A 15,904-nucleotide genomic window follows, 5' to 3' on the forward strand; every position below is an offset into this window, starting at 1 on the left:
AACGTAGAGCAAAGGGCTTCAGTTTTTCACTGTTAATTATGAGATTAGCTGAGGGTTTGTCATATATGGCCTGTGTTATGTTAAGGTATTTTCCTTCTATATTATTTTATTAAGTGTTTTAATCATAAATGGATGTTGTGTCTTGTCAAATGCTTTTTCTGCATCGATTGATATCATATGATTTTTGTTCTTTATTTTGTTTATGTGATGTATCACATTGATGGATTTGCGTATGTTAAACCATCCTTGTGCCACTGGGATAAACCCCACTTGGTCGTGATGAATAATCTTTTTAATGTATTGTTGCATTTGATTTCCTAGAATTTTGTTTAGGATTCTTGAATCTGTATTCATCAGAGCTATTGGTCTGTACTTTTCTTTTTTTGTGTTATCCTTACCAGGTTTTGGTATCAGGGTAATGTTGGCTGCATAAAATGTGTTAGGGAGTACTGTCTCTTCTTTAATTTTTTGGAAGAGTTTGAGCAGGACTGGTATTAGATCCTCCTTGAAGGTTTGGTAGAATTCACCAGTGAAGCCATCTGGTCCCGGACTTTTGCTTTTGGGAAGGTTTTGGATGACGGAATCAATTTCGTTACTGGTGACTGGTCTATTTAGATTTTCCAATTCTTCATGGTTCAGCCTAGGAAGGATATGTTTCTAAGAACTTGTCCATTTCTTCTAGGTTATTGAAATTTGATGCATATGGTCCTTCATATTATTCTTGGATGATCCTTTGTATTTCTGTGGCATCCGTGATAACTTCCCCTCTTTATTTCTGATTTTGTTTATTAGTGTCTTCTCTCTTTTTATCTTAGTGAGCCTAGCCAAGTGTTGTCAATGTTATTAATCTTTTCAAGGAACCAGCTCTTTGTCACATTGATTTTTTCTATTGTCTTTTTGTTCTCTATTTCATTTAGTTCTGTTCTAATTATTATTATTTCCTTTCTTCTGCTGACCTTGGGTTTCATTTGTTTTTCCTTTTCTAGTTCTTCCAGGTATAACATGAGGTTATTTATTTGGGATTTTTCTTGTTTCTTGAGATAGGCCTGTAATGATATAAATTTCCTTCTTAAAACTGCTTTTGCTGCATCCCAAAATTTTTGGTAAGATATATTTTTTGTTCTCTATTTCATTTAGTGCTGCTCTGATTTTTATTATTTCCTTTCTTCTGCTGACCTTGGGTTTCATTTGTTGTTCTTTTTCTTATTCTTTAAGGTGAGGTCATGTATGTGGGATATTTCCTGTTTCTTGAGACAGGCCTGTAATGATATAAATTTCCCTCGTAAAACTGCTTTCGCTGCATCCCAAAAATTTTGGTTTGATGTATTTTCATTCTCATTTGTTTCTAGTATCTTTTGTTCTCTCCTCTTATATCTTCTTTGACCCAGTCGTTCTTTAAAAGTATGTTGTTTAATCTCCAGGTGTTTGTGGTTTTTCCTGCTTTGTTTTTGCAGTTGATATCCAATTTCAAAGCCTTGTGATCAGAGAACACGCTTGGTATGATTTTAATCTTCTTAAATTTGCTGAAGCTAGTTTTATGTCCCAATATATGGTCTATTCTTGAGAATGTTCCATGTACACTAGAAAAAAATGTATAGTCTTATGTTTTAGGATGAAGTGCTCTATAAATGTCAATTATGTCCATATCATCTAATATGTCATTTATGGCTGCTATTTATTTATTTTCTGTTGGGATGATCTATTATTCATAGCTGTCACTGATGTATTTAGGTTCCCTAGTATAATTGTGTTTGGTCCATTTCTCCCTTTAGTTCTGTTAGTAGTTACTTGGTATATTTCGGTGCTCCCTGGTTGGGGGCATAAATGTTGATGACTGTTATGTCTTCTTGTTGTATAGTCCCCTTTACCATTACATCTTTGTCTCTTGTTACCTCTTTTACACTGAAGTCTGTTTCATCTAATATCAGTATGGCTACACCTGATTTTCTCTGGCTAGCACTTGCTTGGAGTGTGAATTTCTACCCTTTCACTTTGAGTCTATGTTGGTCCTTGTAGCTGAGATGTGTCTCTTGGAGACAGCATATGGTTTGGTTTAGTTTTTTTATCCAATCTGCTCCTCTGTGCCTTTTTATTGGTGAGTTCAGTCCATTCACATTTAGGGTGATTATTGATATGTGAGGATTTCCTTTCATTCTATCTTTAGTTTTCCGGTAAGACTGTGTCTCCATTGTTTCTTGCCTTTTTGTCATGGACTATTTTTCTGTGTGGTGGTATTGTATGATTTTTCCCTCTGTTTCTTCTTTTATTACAGTATATATTTAAGTTCTGGATTTCTTTTGTGTGGTTACCATTAATTTTATGTAAAATAAAGTTTGCTATTTAGAGTATTCCGTTTTCTTTAGCATGCTTACTTTCTCCATTCCCATATTCCGGTTCAGGCCTTTTTATATTTTGGTTGCCACAAATTGTCCTTGTTGGTGGTTGGATAGCCTCCTTTAGTATTTCTTGTAGTGTAAGTCGTGTGTTAGAAAATTCCCTCAGCTTCTGTATGTCTGGAAAGGTCTTTATTCCTCCTTCATATCTAAAGGATATGTTTGCTGGGTATATAATTCTTGCCTCATAATTTCTCTCTTTCAACAGTTTGAATATTTGGTTCCACTCCCTCCTTGCTTGTAGAGATTCTGCTGAAAAATCTGATGATATTCTAATGGGCTTTCCTTTGTAGGTTACCATCTTCTTTTCCCTGGCTGCCTTGAGGATTCTTTGTCATTGATTTTTGATAGCTTCAATACAATGTGCCTTGGCGAAGGCCTGTTGGGATAATTAGGCCTGTTGGGGTAATTAGGTGTTCTGTTTGCTTCTTGGATTTGAGGATCCAGTTCTTTCCACAAGTTTGGGAAGTTCTCATCAATTATTTGTTTAAATATTCTGTCTGTTCCCTTCTCTCTTTCTTCTCCTTCTGTTATGCCCATTATTCTTATATTGCTCTTTCTGGTGGAGTCAGAGAGTTCTTGTAGAGTTCTTTCATTTCTTTTAAGTCGCAAGTCTCTTTCTTCTTCCATCCATTTCATTTCCAGATCTCTGTCTTCGATGTCACTGATTCTTTCCTCCATATGATGAACTCTACTACCTAAGCGGGCTATTTCATTCTTCATCTCTTCTATTGAGTTCTTAATCTCCAGAAATTCTATTTGGTTCTTTTTAAAAATTTCAATCTCTTTGGTAAAATGTTCATGTTGTTTTTTGATTGTGTTTTTGTGTTCCTTAAACAGCCTGTCTGCATTTTCTTGCATCTCGTTGAGTTTTTTCAGAACTGCAATCTTGAATTCTCTGTCATTTAAGTCATGTATTTCCATATCTTTAAGTCCATTTTTTGGAGACTTTTCATTTTCTGTCTGTGCTGTCTTGTTGCCTTGGTTATTCATGGCAATTAATGATTTATTATTTCTCTTCCTAGACATCTACACAAGTGGGTTCTGCAACAGGTTATAGGAAGAGGTGTTTCTTTTGTTTTCCAGTAGGTATTGGTAGAATGTTTTATTTTCTCTCCGACTGCAGCCCTTTTTTCTTTCTCACACTGTAGTGTTATGTTTCCTGTGCACTATTCCAGCTTCTCACACAATGGGGGGATTCCCTGGAAGGCAGGCTTCTCCTCTGTTACCGGTTTTCCTGGGTCATAGGGCACCGTGTCCCTGTGGGGATGCGGAGAGCTTTTGTAGTTCCAAGGCTCCTCCTGCACCAGTATCAGAGCCTGTAGGTTTCAGCAGTTCTGTTTACTCCAGCAGGGATCTGCCCTGATAGGTGGGGACAGGCGGTGGGGTGCGTTGTGAGAGGTGGCCAGGAGCAATGGTGGCGACCACCACCACAGCCAGTCCTGCTTCCACAATTCCCTCCCTTTTGCCGGAACTAGTTGGGCTGCGAATCTGTGTCTGCGGACCACAGTTCTGAGAACTGCAAATATTCTGGTCTTTTGATCTGACACTGTGTGGGGACAGAGCCCCAAAAAGCAGTTTCCAGGCTCTCGGCCTCACATAGAAAGGTGCTGGCTCAGGTAGTAAATGGCCGTCGACTGTGATCAAATGGCCATCAGCTGTGGCTAGTTGGCCGTCAGCTGTAACCAGTGAGCCACTGGGCACTAATATAACTGCCGTGGCTAGGCTAGCAAAAAAAGGTGGCTAGCAAGAAGATGGTGGCTGAGCCTGCAAGCGGCGGGTGAGGGTTGAGAATTGTGTTGCTCCTGGTTCCTGTGTCTCCAATCCAGCCGCCAGCAAGAATATAGTAATATGACTCCCCTATCTATGGCTCTGTGGGTGTTCCTTTTTGGCCTAGCCATATCCTGCGTTCTTGTGTGGGGAGCGGGACCAGAGACCCCACAGACCCCGCCTGACACCCCGCACAACACATGGCGTAGTCAGCAGGATCCCCTACACTACACACTGCTACTGTTCCGCTTCTAGCACTGGGCAGGTGGGGCGGGGCGAGCTCTGGGAGGGTAGGGAGGGGGCGGCTAGTCTCAGCGCCTAAGGCTTCCATTGTCTGCTTGGCAGTGAGGGCTTAAACTTCCGTTTTCAGCCTTCTTCCCTCAGTCTTTTCTCCGAGGTCTCTGCCGTGAACGTTGGGTTCAGCCATGTTATATGCTGTCCCCTCAGTCCTGTGGGCCATAAGCGGAGCCCTAGCAGTCCGAGTTCTTCCCTCTCCTGCAGCTGCGGTAGTTCTGGGATGCAGCGAGCTCGGAGCACTGAGCTAAGTCTGCATCCTGCGCCTGCGCGGCCTCGTATCCTCACTTCTCCCTTCCCTCCTCCCCTGCTCGCGCAACTTGCCCACCTTTAGGTGAATTCAGTAGTGAGACCCTTCGTCTTGCCTGTCTGCTGTTCAGGGAGTCCTTTGTGGAGTTATAGTTGTTCAATTTGTTGTAAATTCCAAGGGAGATTTCTAGAGATTCACCTCACATGCCGCTGTTTTTATGACGTGACTCCCAATTGGATTTTATAGCCATATGTTATGGGGACTCCTCTTCCAAGCACTAGCGTCCCAGACTGTGGACCCTGTGTGGGGCTGGGACCTCTGCTCCTCAGGTGGGTACCTCCGTAGCTGAGATAGCCCTCCGAATTCTTAATTGCCACTTGTGGGTGTGGGACCTGCCTGTTCCTTGTTTCCACCCCTCCTACCAGTCTCCAGGTGGCTTCTTCTTTATAGCCTTATTTCTAAAACTTCTGTTCAGCTTTTCTTCAGATGGCTCTCAATGACGGTTGTTCTATAATTTAGTTGTAACTTTGATGTGGTTATGAGAAGACAGGAGCTCAGTGTTTACTTACTCTGCCATCTTGACCAGAAGTACCTCATGAGTACAAATTTATATCTTAATACAGAGAACCCAGCCTGTGGGATGACAGGAGGCAGGACTGTGTGTGAGCTGGGGGTCCAAGACCCACACTGCATGCTCCACTGTACCATCACTTAAAAACACAAATTCAAAGGTAAAATTATTAAGAACCAAAGATGTCAAAGACAAAACATTAAAACCCAACCACAGGGACTTTCTAAGCACAGGACCTTATGTAACCACCGAGGCCCTGTATAGTGTGTCTATTGTGTTTCTTCCTCAATTTTGCAAATTTTTTTTCACATAAATCCCCAAAGCTCTTGTTACTTCAAGGTGATTTATATTTGTTTCTACTGTGAATAAATTTTTCCCATTATATGTTTTGACTAGTAATGATATATAGAAGTCATTTTGTACAGTTACTTTTAATAGCTACTTTAACATTTTATATCGCACTAGTAAAATTTAATAATAGCTTTGATATCAATTCTCAGGTTTTCTACATAGAAAAATAACCTACAAATAATGGTATCACTTGAGCACTTAGCATTGCTACGTAGTCTTAGTCATTTAATTCTCAGAACCTCTTGAAGCAGGTACTATTATTATCCCCATTTCATAGATGAGGTATGTGAAACCTGAGGGTCCTGTCCAAGGCCAGAGTTAATAAGTAGCAGACTCAAAATTCAAAACCATATTTGAGCCTTCTAGTTCATGTCCTCACTACCAGGCTATAATCGCTCTGTATTAGATTTTCTTTTTTTTTTTTTAGATTTTAGTGGGGAAGGGGAACAGGACTTTATTGGGGAACAGTGTGTACTTCCACAATTTTTTCCAAGTCAAGTTGCTGTCCTTTCAATCGTAGTTGTGGAGGGCGCAGTTCAGCTCCAGATCCAGTTGCTGTTGCTAGTTGCAGGGGGCACAGCCCACCATCCCTTGCGGGAGTCAAACCGGCAACCTTGTGGTTGAGAGGAGGTGCTCCAACCGAGATATTGGGAGCTCAGTGGCAACTCAGCTCAAAGTGCCAAGTTCAATCTTAGTTCAGGGGGCGCAGCCCACTATCCCTCGCGGGAGTTGAGTCGAACAAGCAACCTTGTGGTTTTGAGCCCACTGGACCATGTGGGAATCGAACTGGCAGTCTTTGGCGTTAGGAGCAGGAAGCTCGAACCGCCTGAGCCACTGGGCCGGCCCTGCTCTATATTAGATTAACTCCTTTCCCCCTTTACCTATATTTCTGCTTGAAGTCTGTATACCTTGGGTAAAACTTTCAGAACAATGCTACTGTATTGATAGCAAACATCCTTCTTTTGCTATTTTTAACTAGGATGTCTCTAATGTGTTTCATTTTAAAGTATGATATCTGTGGCTTTTATAACATGAAAACATTAATAATGTATATTTTCCTAAGATGAACACTCAAAAATCAATTTGGAAGAGGATCATGAAACTTTATTAATAAGGACTTCTGTTCCAAAGATTTATTCTAATCACAATTATAGTACATAAAATATCAATACTTTTTGTTGAGAAACAGAAACTCTGGCCATAGTATTGATGCTGACTTAAGAGAAATGGAAGCCTCTACCTAAGGCAAGAGTCTGTATCTGAAGAATTCAACCAATATGAGATATACACAAAACAATCAGTTCAAAAAATTAAAGCATGTCAGAAATCAAGAGGACAGCTTTAATGGGAGGCTGATATGCATATTTTACTTAAGAAACATAATGTACAATGACTAAAAGAACTATATATTCCCAGGAGAATTAAGAGTATGTATACCTGGATTAGCACCTAGAAAGTACATAGAAAAGAAAGCAGGTTGGTGGGGAGGTTTCTTTGAAAATCATTTGGGCCCAGGGTTCTAGGAGCAAGTTCTCACTGGCATTTGATTCCATTCCACAGGAGCTTGATCAGCTGACTCAGTAAACTGTTTTATGTCTTCAGTGCTTATGACAATGGATGTGTCAGCTTGATGGGGTTTATATGTAAATTTAAGTAAAATATAAAGTTTTATACTTACCCTAGTTTTATCCCAAAATTACTGCACTACAAATTTGTGGTATACTATTAACAAGATATTAGGAAAGTAAAGGAAACCTTTTTATTGAATGTGTGATGTGACCTTGTTCAAGCATGCTGCCCTGGGGATTACTCACAATCTCACAGGTACACTGATAATCTTTGAGGGGGTTACTGAGGGGAGGAGGGCCACAGATGGCACGTCTTGGTTAGAAAAGGCCCCACACTGACCGTGACTACAAGGCCCCACTGAATGAGATGTCAGCTAACATTATTCTGAGCACTTACTGCCATGTTCTTTGGTTACATCATATTCATCACCAGGAGGATAACTCTCCTGCTTACAGAATAGATCAGTGGTTCTTAACTGGGGGCGATTTTGCCCCCCCCCCCCACGGAAACATCTGGCAATGTCTGAAGACGATTCTTCACAACTGTGGGGCATGCTCCTGGCATCTGGTGGGTCCAGAAGCCAGGGGTGCTTCCAACATCCGACAGTACACAGGGCCGCCCCCGCACCAAAAAGCCCTCAGGCCCCAAATGTCAGCAATACCAAGGCTGAGAAACCGGCATGTGTCTGGGTTGTCCACAACGCAAAGAGTACACTCTGGAGGCAAAGGAGCCCCAAACCCCACAGCTCCGAGGTGCCTGTTCAGCTCTCAGCAGCAGAGCCCGTTTTCCTCTGTCCTGTGACCCAGGGCAAGCTCTCCCTTCCATCCAAGAGCTCCATAAACATCTGCTGAGTGAACAGACGAAAGACAGACAAGAAGCATGTTCAAAGTCTTCAAATGACTATACTGAACAGTGGCTTTTAGGACTTAAAATTCCCCTGCACCTCAGTGACGTCATAGTGTCTGACTACACAGGACCGCACAGGTAGGGTCACCACACTGCTGAAGATGGAGTCAATATTTAAGGGAAGCATGTCTAAATATTCTAGATTCACGTTAGTAGGGAAAACCAAATAAAATGGGATTAAAGGCAACATTCAACACACCACTTTAAACTAGAAAGACATGAAAGGCCATGCACAGCACACACCATTCCTTTTTTTTATATATTTACAATTTTACAGACTTATCAATATATCTTCTATCTTTACAATTATAAAATTATTTCAAACTATAGAATAGGTACCATTGAATTCCCTTAAACATACATCTTGTAGCATTTGTTTTATCCTTTAAGAGGCAATTATTTACCCAAATTCAAACCACTTTGAATGCTACAAAGGAAGCACATGGGAAAATCATGGAGAAAAATAGATTTAGATAAAATTTTCACACATGACTTAAGTGAATCTATTTCAGTAACTCAAATAAATAGTGCTTTATTATTTACTAAGCTTCCCCTGCAAGGGAAAACAAAACAAAAACAATCCCCACAAACTGTACCTTTAAAAATGCTGACATTTATAAGCAATTAAGTTATACTCTAGATCCAATCAGTGGACTGTGGTAAAGGCTAGCTACAATTTAGGCTGAAATAAATATTATCCATGTACATTTTTCTCATCCTGCATAAACCTGGGGTTGCAGTGGTGGAGGAAGTTTATCATTTTCAACATTTTCAGAGTCAATAGCTGCTAAAGACTGATTTGGGGGCTTAATTTCAAGTGGACATTTCTCAACAATGTCTTGAACCTCTTTTGCAATTCCATCCGTCCAATCTATTAGGTCTTTTTCAAGTTTCTTGGCTTCACTCATAATCCTTTCCTGTCGTTCATTCAATTGAGACAGGAGATCCAAGTTCTTATACATCTGCTTAACACCTAAACAAGCATCAGGAGACCAATTCTCAGATTCTTGCTTCCTGGGAGAAGTCTGGCCAGACATATATCGATCAAAATCTTCCTGACTTAAATTCAAAGACTGAGCGTCTAACTTCTCAATGAAAGCCACGGCACAGCACTACAAAAAAAAGAGAAGGTTATTTATTATTGTCACCTGAGGAAAACTACAAATATTCCAATCTATTTTTTAAAAATCCTTTTATTATGGCGAATTTAAAATAGAAGGAAAAGTAGACAAAATAGTCTAATTAACCTCTACGGACCTCAGCTTCAAAAACTACCAATTCATAGCCAATTATGTTTCCTTTATGCCCCCATCTGAAACAATGCACTTCCTCCTTTAAAAAAAAAACCTACAATGAAATCTAATTACCAGTCCTACGGAGTCTGACTGTCAGAAGTTCGTTCTCTTCTTGGTTGGTCACAGATGCCAGGCCTTGCCCGGGGTGACACACATGAGGAGGCCTCTGCAGTGTCTGCCCCACACTGGCTACTCCAGCTCCTCGTGGGCAAACCCGGAGACCCCTTGAAGTCGGAGGCTCCGTCTTCCCTGCCAAGTTCCACGCAGAGGAAGCACTGTGGCCAGGAGCTCCGCGCCCCACACGGGAGCACACCTCGTAACCCGTTCCCTTCTGAGGCCCTGCCAGCCCCACAGGGCCCACGGGGGCATGGCCAGCCACTAGGCATGTCCTCAAGGACTAGTGAGGCACACGGACCGCTGGTCCTCAAAGAGGTAGTTTAAATCATATGGTTAAAAGGACAAGATTTGAAAGCAGACAACTTGAGTTGTCACCTCTGTCACTTGACAGCAGAGTTGTGTAACCCTAGGAAAGTTACCTAAGCTCCGTAAGATTCCACATCTGCAAAATGGGGGCAATCCCACCCAGATTTATTGTGAGAATTAAAGAACACAACACACAACATGCTAAGCTCACAGGTCTGTAGAAAGCAATGAATAAATGGTAACAATTATTAGTACAGAAACGCTAGAACTAATGCTCAGTGAAACAGACACCCATTAGTTATACTTTCCTATATTGATAACATTTTTCTACAAGGGGCACATACCATTTTCACATTAAAAAAGAGCTATTTTTCACAAGAAAAATGTGCAATATAAACGGGAAAACAGGCAGCTCTCAAAATTTCTTATGAGAAACTCATCCACAGGATCCTATTACTCATAAAAAAGCAAATGTCTCTTGAAGGGGTGTTTCGCCAAGCTTTGTCACAACTGATTCATGTGATGGAAGCAGCCCAGCAGAGCCCTGCACACGGGCTCGCCCGGTGTGGAACCACTGCACCCCTCACCTGGAGACAGGAGGCGTCTCAGGCGATCCAGCACGCCTGGCTGGGGGATGGGCACATAACTGCCACCAATACGAATAGTGCACAGTTGACCCTTGAACAACATGGGGGTTAGGGGCGCCAATCCCTACGGAGTCGCAAATCCACCCATAACTTTTGACTCCCCCCAAAATTAACTAGTAGCCTACCAGTTGCTTTACCCATAATATAGACAGTTGATTAACACATTTTTCTGTGTTATATGTATTGTATACTGTATTCTTACAATAAAGTAAACTAAAGAAAAGAAAATATTAAGAAAATCATAAGGAAAATACATTTACAGTATTTATTGAAAAAAATCTGCATATAAGTGGACCAGGGCAGTTCAAACCCATGTTATTCAAGGGTCAACTGTATATCAGAAAAGAAAAAGAAATCTGATGGGGAAGCAGTTTCAGCTTTGCACAAATTAAATTTGAGGCACAACAAACAGCTGGAAGTGGAGCTCAGCATGAGGTCAAAACAGGTGACACAAACCTCTGGGTCATCACTGTACAGGTGACCAGCAGAGCTGTGAGCAAAGGAGACAGCCTAGGGAGAGTGGTGCACAGAGGACAGAACCCCAGGGAATGACTATTCAAGAGGAAGTAGAGGACACAAACCTACAATGAGACAGTAAGGAGTGGAGTTGTGGAAGTCAAGGGCCATGAGCAGTCCTAGAACAAAGGAGTCAGCAAGTGTAAAAAAAGGGAAGGAAAATGAAAAATGAAGACTGAGTCCCCATGGCAACTGGCAGAGTTTTCACTTCTGCCAGAGCATTCACGGGAGAAGTGGGACTAGAAGCTCACTCCGAGTCAGGCAAGAGCAGGATGAAAACAGCAGGTGTGAGCATAGTTAAGGCTGCAGGTCAAGGAGCCAGGGGGCCGCAGGGTGGAGGGGAACCAGCAGCCCCCAAGGCGGGTGACAAGCAAGGCTACCTCGGACAGCTCCCAGTCTCGCTGCCACCCCTCTCCATGCCTCCATCTCCACACCACACAGGGGTTACAGACTGTCTCGTGTTCTCTAGACAAATAAACCCAAAAGGCTCTTCTCTAGCAGTCAAGTGCACGCTTTACTTACGTTAAGAAATATGAGTGCTTTAGTCACTAAAGCATTTTTGTGGAGTACAAATAACCAAGTGTGTGGAAGGATGAAAAACACTGCAAATAATGGCCACACATCATTCTGAAAACACATCTCCAAGTCCCTGCACCTGTGCAGATGCGAGCACTGGAGTCCCAGGTAGGTGAACACAAAGGCTGACAGTGGTTAACAGGGGCGGGTCCAGGTTCTGAGGGACCTAAGGCTAGATGCTTTTGGGAACCCAATTAAACAAAAAAAAAACACAAACACAAAATTAGGTATGAAAGTGAATACATACTATTTAGGATGTAAAAATCAATCACCACATGTTTCTGGAGCCTTGGAGATTCAAGTACCTGTCTTTTTAGACAACTGATGCAGAAACATGTTCTTATGTGCCCTGGCTTCCTGTGCCTACCTATTTATTATGCTGTACAACTTCCAGCACAAGAAACAGAGCACATAAGGTGTCTTGCAGCTCAAATTCATTAGCATGACAGTAAATCTAGTCTAAGCAAACAAGCAGAAGTTTAGCAGTCAGTAAAAGGAAGTATCCTGCCATATAACTTAGATATATATACTTTATTAATTGTCTTGCCTAGAATCAATTAGCACTGTAAAAAAATAGTTGAAAATCATTTCACATCCTTTAACCTGACTTTTTATTAAAATATCTCAGTATTCAGTTCTAAGATGTAACTTACATAAATAACAAAAAATAAACAAAAAATAAACCCTAAGTCTTTTAATAAAGGAGTCCAAGTCCTGGATGTGACTTGCTTATGGTTGAAATAAGCCACCCAAGTGCATGGCTCTCACGTCCGGGAGCCCGGGGAGCGGTGGCCAACAGCAGCCGACCCCTCATGGGGCTGTTTCCCCAAAGAGTCCAGTCCAAGGAGAGGGGTGTTTACATGCCTGGTCACACGAGCTCTGTGACAGCAAGCAGCCATCCTCACAGTTATGCCGCCTCCTTCACTCAGGAGCACTAACCTACCAGAGGCCTGGGAGTGATCTGTCACATGATGGTTCTCTCTGTCCTACCAAGAAACCAGAAACTCACCAAATTGGTGAAATAATAGCCATCCTCTCCAGTCATCAGCCGGCTGGGGTTACAGAAGCGAGTGACATACTGGATGTTAGACTGCAGGCGTGGGGGGTTGCCCTTCAGGACGATGTAGATGAGAGTGGGCAAGAAATCGTCGGCTGAGGCTGGCTCGTTCTTGGTGACCTTGATGGCACTGAAGACGTGCTTACTGCACCTAGTGACACAGGCCAGCTTGTCCCTGGGCACACGCTTCGAGTCCATCTCGATGATGTCTACAAGGCAGAAGACATGACTCCGGTGAAGAACGACTGCTTATCGGCAGCATGAGCTACGCAGCCACAGAGGTCAGCTCGCTACCCCTTCTCCACCAGTTAACCGAGTGGATGAAAACCTGAGATGGCAAAGCCAGGATATATGAGCTCATATGGTACTTACAGAACACAACACCATGAGCCAGGGACTAACAGCTGGCTCTACAAGCATGTTTCTCTTCATCCTCAGAGGATGCAAGGTACTACTATTATTAGGAGAACTGAGGTCTGGAGAAGTTTGAGGATTAGCAAGTTAATGGGGGTGGGGGAATTCGAAACCTAGTCTTTCCAAGTCTAAAGCCAGATGCAAACTGCTTATGAGCGCCATGGAGAAACGCGAGCGTATTCCTGCTCCTGTTTCTCTTAATAACTGTAAAACTCAGTTTAGAACTCAATTTGCATGCTGCGTTTTAGAAATGCAGCCATTATACAAAGCATCTTTGTACTGGATATCAAGACCCAGGTGTGGAAATCCACCCCACGGAGTCCACAGTGGCCAGTACTCAGCGTGTAAATCTCCGCCAGCTACCAACATCAACAGAAACTTTAGGACCCTTAGAACCCGCTGCAGAGCAGAGGGATAAAGCCAGGGTGTACATTTAATCTCATCAACATTTTATTTCTCTCAGGAAACAATTAGTTCCCGGCCCTTCCCTACTATGAAGTCCCACTGTGTGGGCTCCTGCGTGCACACACTCTGCCACAGGGACTGGGAGGTGGTGAGGAGAAGCTGGCACAAACTCACTGCTAGAACAACGCACGCAGGGGAAGGAGTATGTCTTTGGACACTTTACCACCTGGAACATCATGAAAGAAAAGAGCTGAGGTGGCTGAATCTGACTGCAGTTCTCGCCATGAGCAGGAATAAAAGTGTCAGATTTAGGTAGGATGGTGGGACGGAGCAGCCTAAATCTGCTGCTCTCATTCTTTCTGCTCTCAGCTCCTATCCCTGAGGTCAGCTACCTGGGGACCCGCAGGCCCAGCAGCCATATGTGGGGGACAGAAACACTGAAGAGTGCAAAGGCCTTATTTTAACTTACTAATGCTTTCATTCCCCCCACTTATGCACCTTTTTTGTGAATTATATAATTTTCACTTATTTATTATTTGTTCCCTTAATTTTTAAATTCTGCATTGTAATTATTGTTACTATATCTCAGTCTATTTTTCTTTTTCTATTTACATAGAACTTATTACAAAAAAGATATCGGGGAAGATTTTTTTACCATTTTTTCTACTTTCACATATCTTATTTAGCCTTTTATTGTTGATATTTATTCTCTACGTTAAATAATTATTAGGTTGGTGCAAAAGTAATTGCGGTTTAAAAGGTTAAAAATAATCGCAAAAACCGCAATTACTTTTGTACCAACCTAATAACTACTTTCTCATTAATCTTTATTCTTTACATTTTAAGTTAACAAAAAATGAATTACTTTTTATCTGGATGCACGTGTAGCTGCCATTGCCAGGGGCAGGGCCAGGGGTGTACAGAGGAAGAGAGCGGAAGGGGGGACCCAATCCAAGGCATTTCTCCCACACTCTTCATCCTGCAGCCTGAGGGAAGCTTTGCTGTTGGCCGTCCAACCCACTGCGACCTCACAGAGCAAGTCCCCAATCTGCAAGGCCCTGCAGTATGACCAAACAGGAAACTCACCACTGCATCAGCTGTCCTTCTAGTAATGATACCCCCCACCCCCATCTGCCTGCTACTATTGACTTTTCAGAGTTCTCAGACAACTGCTTTGTGTCTTCTGTTGGGGGCTGTTACTTCTAATCAGCAGGAAGGTAGGGCTGAGTGTAGATACTCTATCTCCACAGACGTCTAAGACTCATCTTTAACGGAGTTGTGAAACAAAGCAGGCTATACGTCCAAGTCGTGTTTTCTCAGCCTGGGCACCACCTACTTTGGGGCTGGAGAGCCCTCTGCTGGGGGCCGACCCGTGCACTGCAGGGAGTTTAGCGGCGCCCCTGGCCCCACCCACTAGCTGAGCGATGTCAGCTACAGTGGAAAACGCCTCATGCAGTGTTTATCAACAAAAGGGACAGTGCTGATCAGCAGCATCTGGGATGACTTGGAGAAATCTAACTGATGTCCCCACACGTAAGGCCCTTATTATAGAATGTCCTCTATAAACACTCCCCTACTTAGGCTGACAATTTTAGATCAGGAAGAAAGTGATATCACCTTTGGTCCCCACAGAGGCAGACTGTGTCTGCACTTGGATTGCCAAGATGTCAGAGCTAAAATGAGAAAGAGTAAAAAGGTTTTTAAAATTTTGAGGCTGAATTTTTGGTATCAAAAGAACTCTTGAAACTCAATCCCAGGTGCGTTGAAGAGTGAAAAGTTTCACCTCTCAAATTCTATTAACACACTGTTGATGTATTGAAATCCTCTTTCTTAGTTCTATTTTTAAGTAAGCAATAGTTGGGCATGTTGCAGTTTCTGGTTTTTCAAGGTCCGTCCTGTGGCTTTTCAGAAGAGTCCGCAACATAAATTCCTATAAAGTACTTTAAACATAAACCAGTTGGTCTTGAACTTGGTAAAAGCCTAAAAGGTCCACATCCAGGCTTTTGAGAGGCTCTCACCTCAATTTCTTACAACGTTTCCTGAATAGGGTAGGAGTGGGGGTGGGCCCTGGCCCGCAGGACTCAGTTCTGGGACCTGTGACACAGCCTACCTGAAAAGCTGTGAACAACCAAGATGACAGCATTTAGCTAGGCCAGTTAGATTCTACATGGGGAATTAAAGGGTAATTCATTTAAGAACAGGAGTTGAAATGAGAAAATGTACAAAGAGAATAGAACCTGAGAAAGTGGGAAGATCATGTTAACGGCAGGTAACCCAGTCCCTAGAGGGGTGCTGCAGCTATTTCTGTGTGAGTCCGGTGCCCCTTCCACCACGGACAATAATATATTAAGCAAATCGCCATTTCTTCCTGTTACTTGAGTGAGTCTTTGGTTCTTATAACCAAAGGGGCCAACTTAATAGCCTGCCTCCAACACTCTCACAGCAGCTGACCCACGTTCCCTCCCAG

The 15,904-nt window shown here is 42.5% G+C and overlaps 1 protein-coding gene across 4 annotated transcripts in view; it reads right to left on the reverse strand.

Annotated features, from left to right (window-relative positions):
- Window positions 1-6,718: 6,718 nt before the first annotated feature.
- Window positions 6,719-15,904, reverse strand: part of RABGEF1 (RAB guanine nucleotide exchange factor 1) — a 62,209-nt gene continuing 53,023 nt past the window's right edge. For 3 of the 4 annotated variants that reach the window (XM_033110982.1, XM_033110983.1, XM_033110985.1), the window contains exons 8-9: window positions 12,571-12,827; window positions 6,719-9,216 (exon numbers count right to left, since the gene is read on the reverse strand). In XM_033110982.1, coding sequence (XP_032966873.1) covers window positions 8,818-9,216; window positions 12,571-12,827 — 656 coding nt within the window. In that variant the 3' untranslated portion in view covers window positions 6,719-8,817. The remainder of the gene's footprint in view (window positions 9,217-12,570; window positions 12,828-15,904) is intronic. The other variant, XM_033110984.1, reaches the window with a different exon arrangement.

Source organism: Rhinolophus ferrumequinum, chromosome 7 (genome assembly GCF_004115265.2).
Source record: "Rhinolophus ferrumequinum isolate MPI-CBG mRhiFer1 chromosome 7, mRhiFer1_v1.p, whole genome shotgun sequence".
NCBI classification, from domain to species: Eukaryota; Metazoa; Chordata; class Mammalia; order Chiroptera; family Rhinolophidae; genus Rhinolophus; species Rhinolophus ferrumequinum.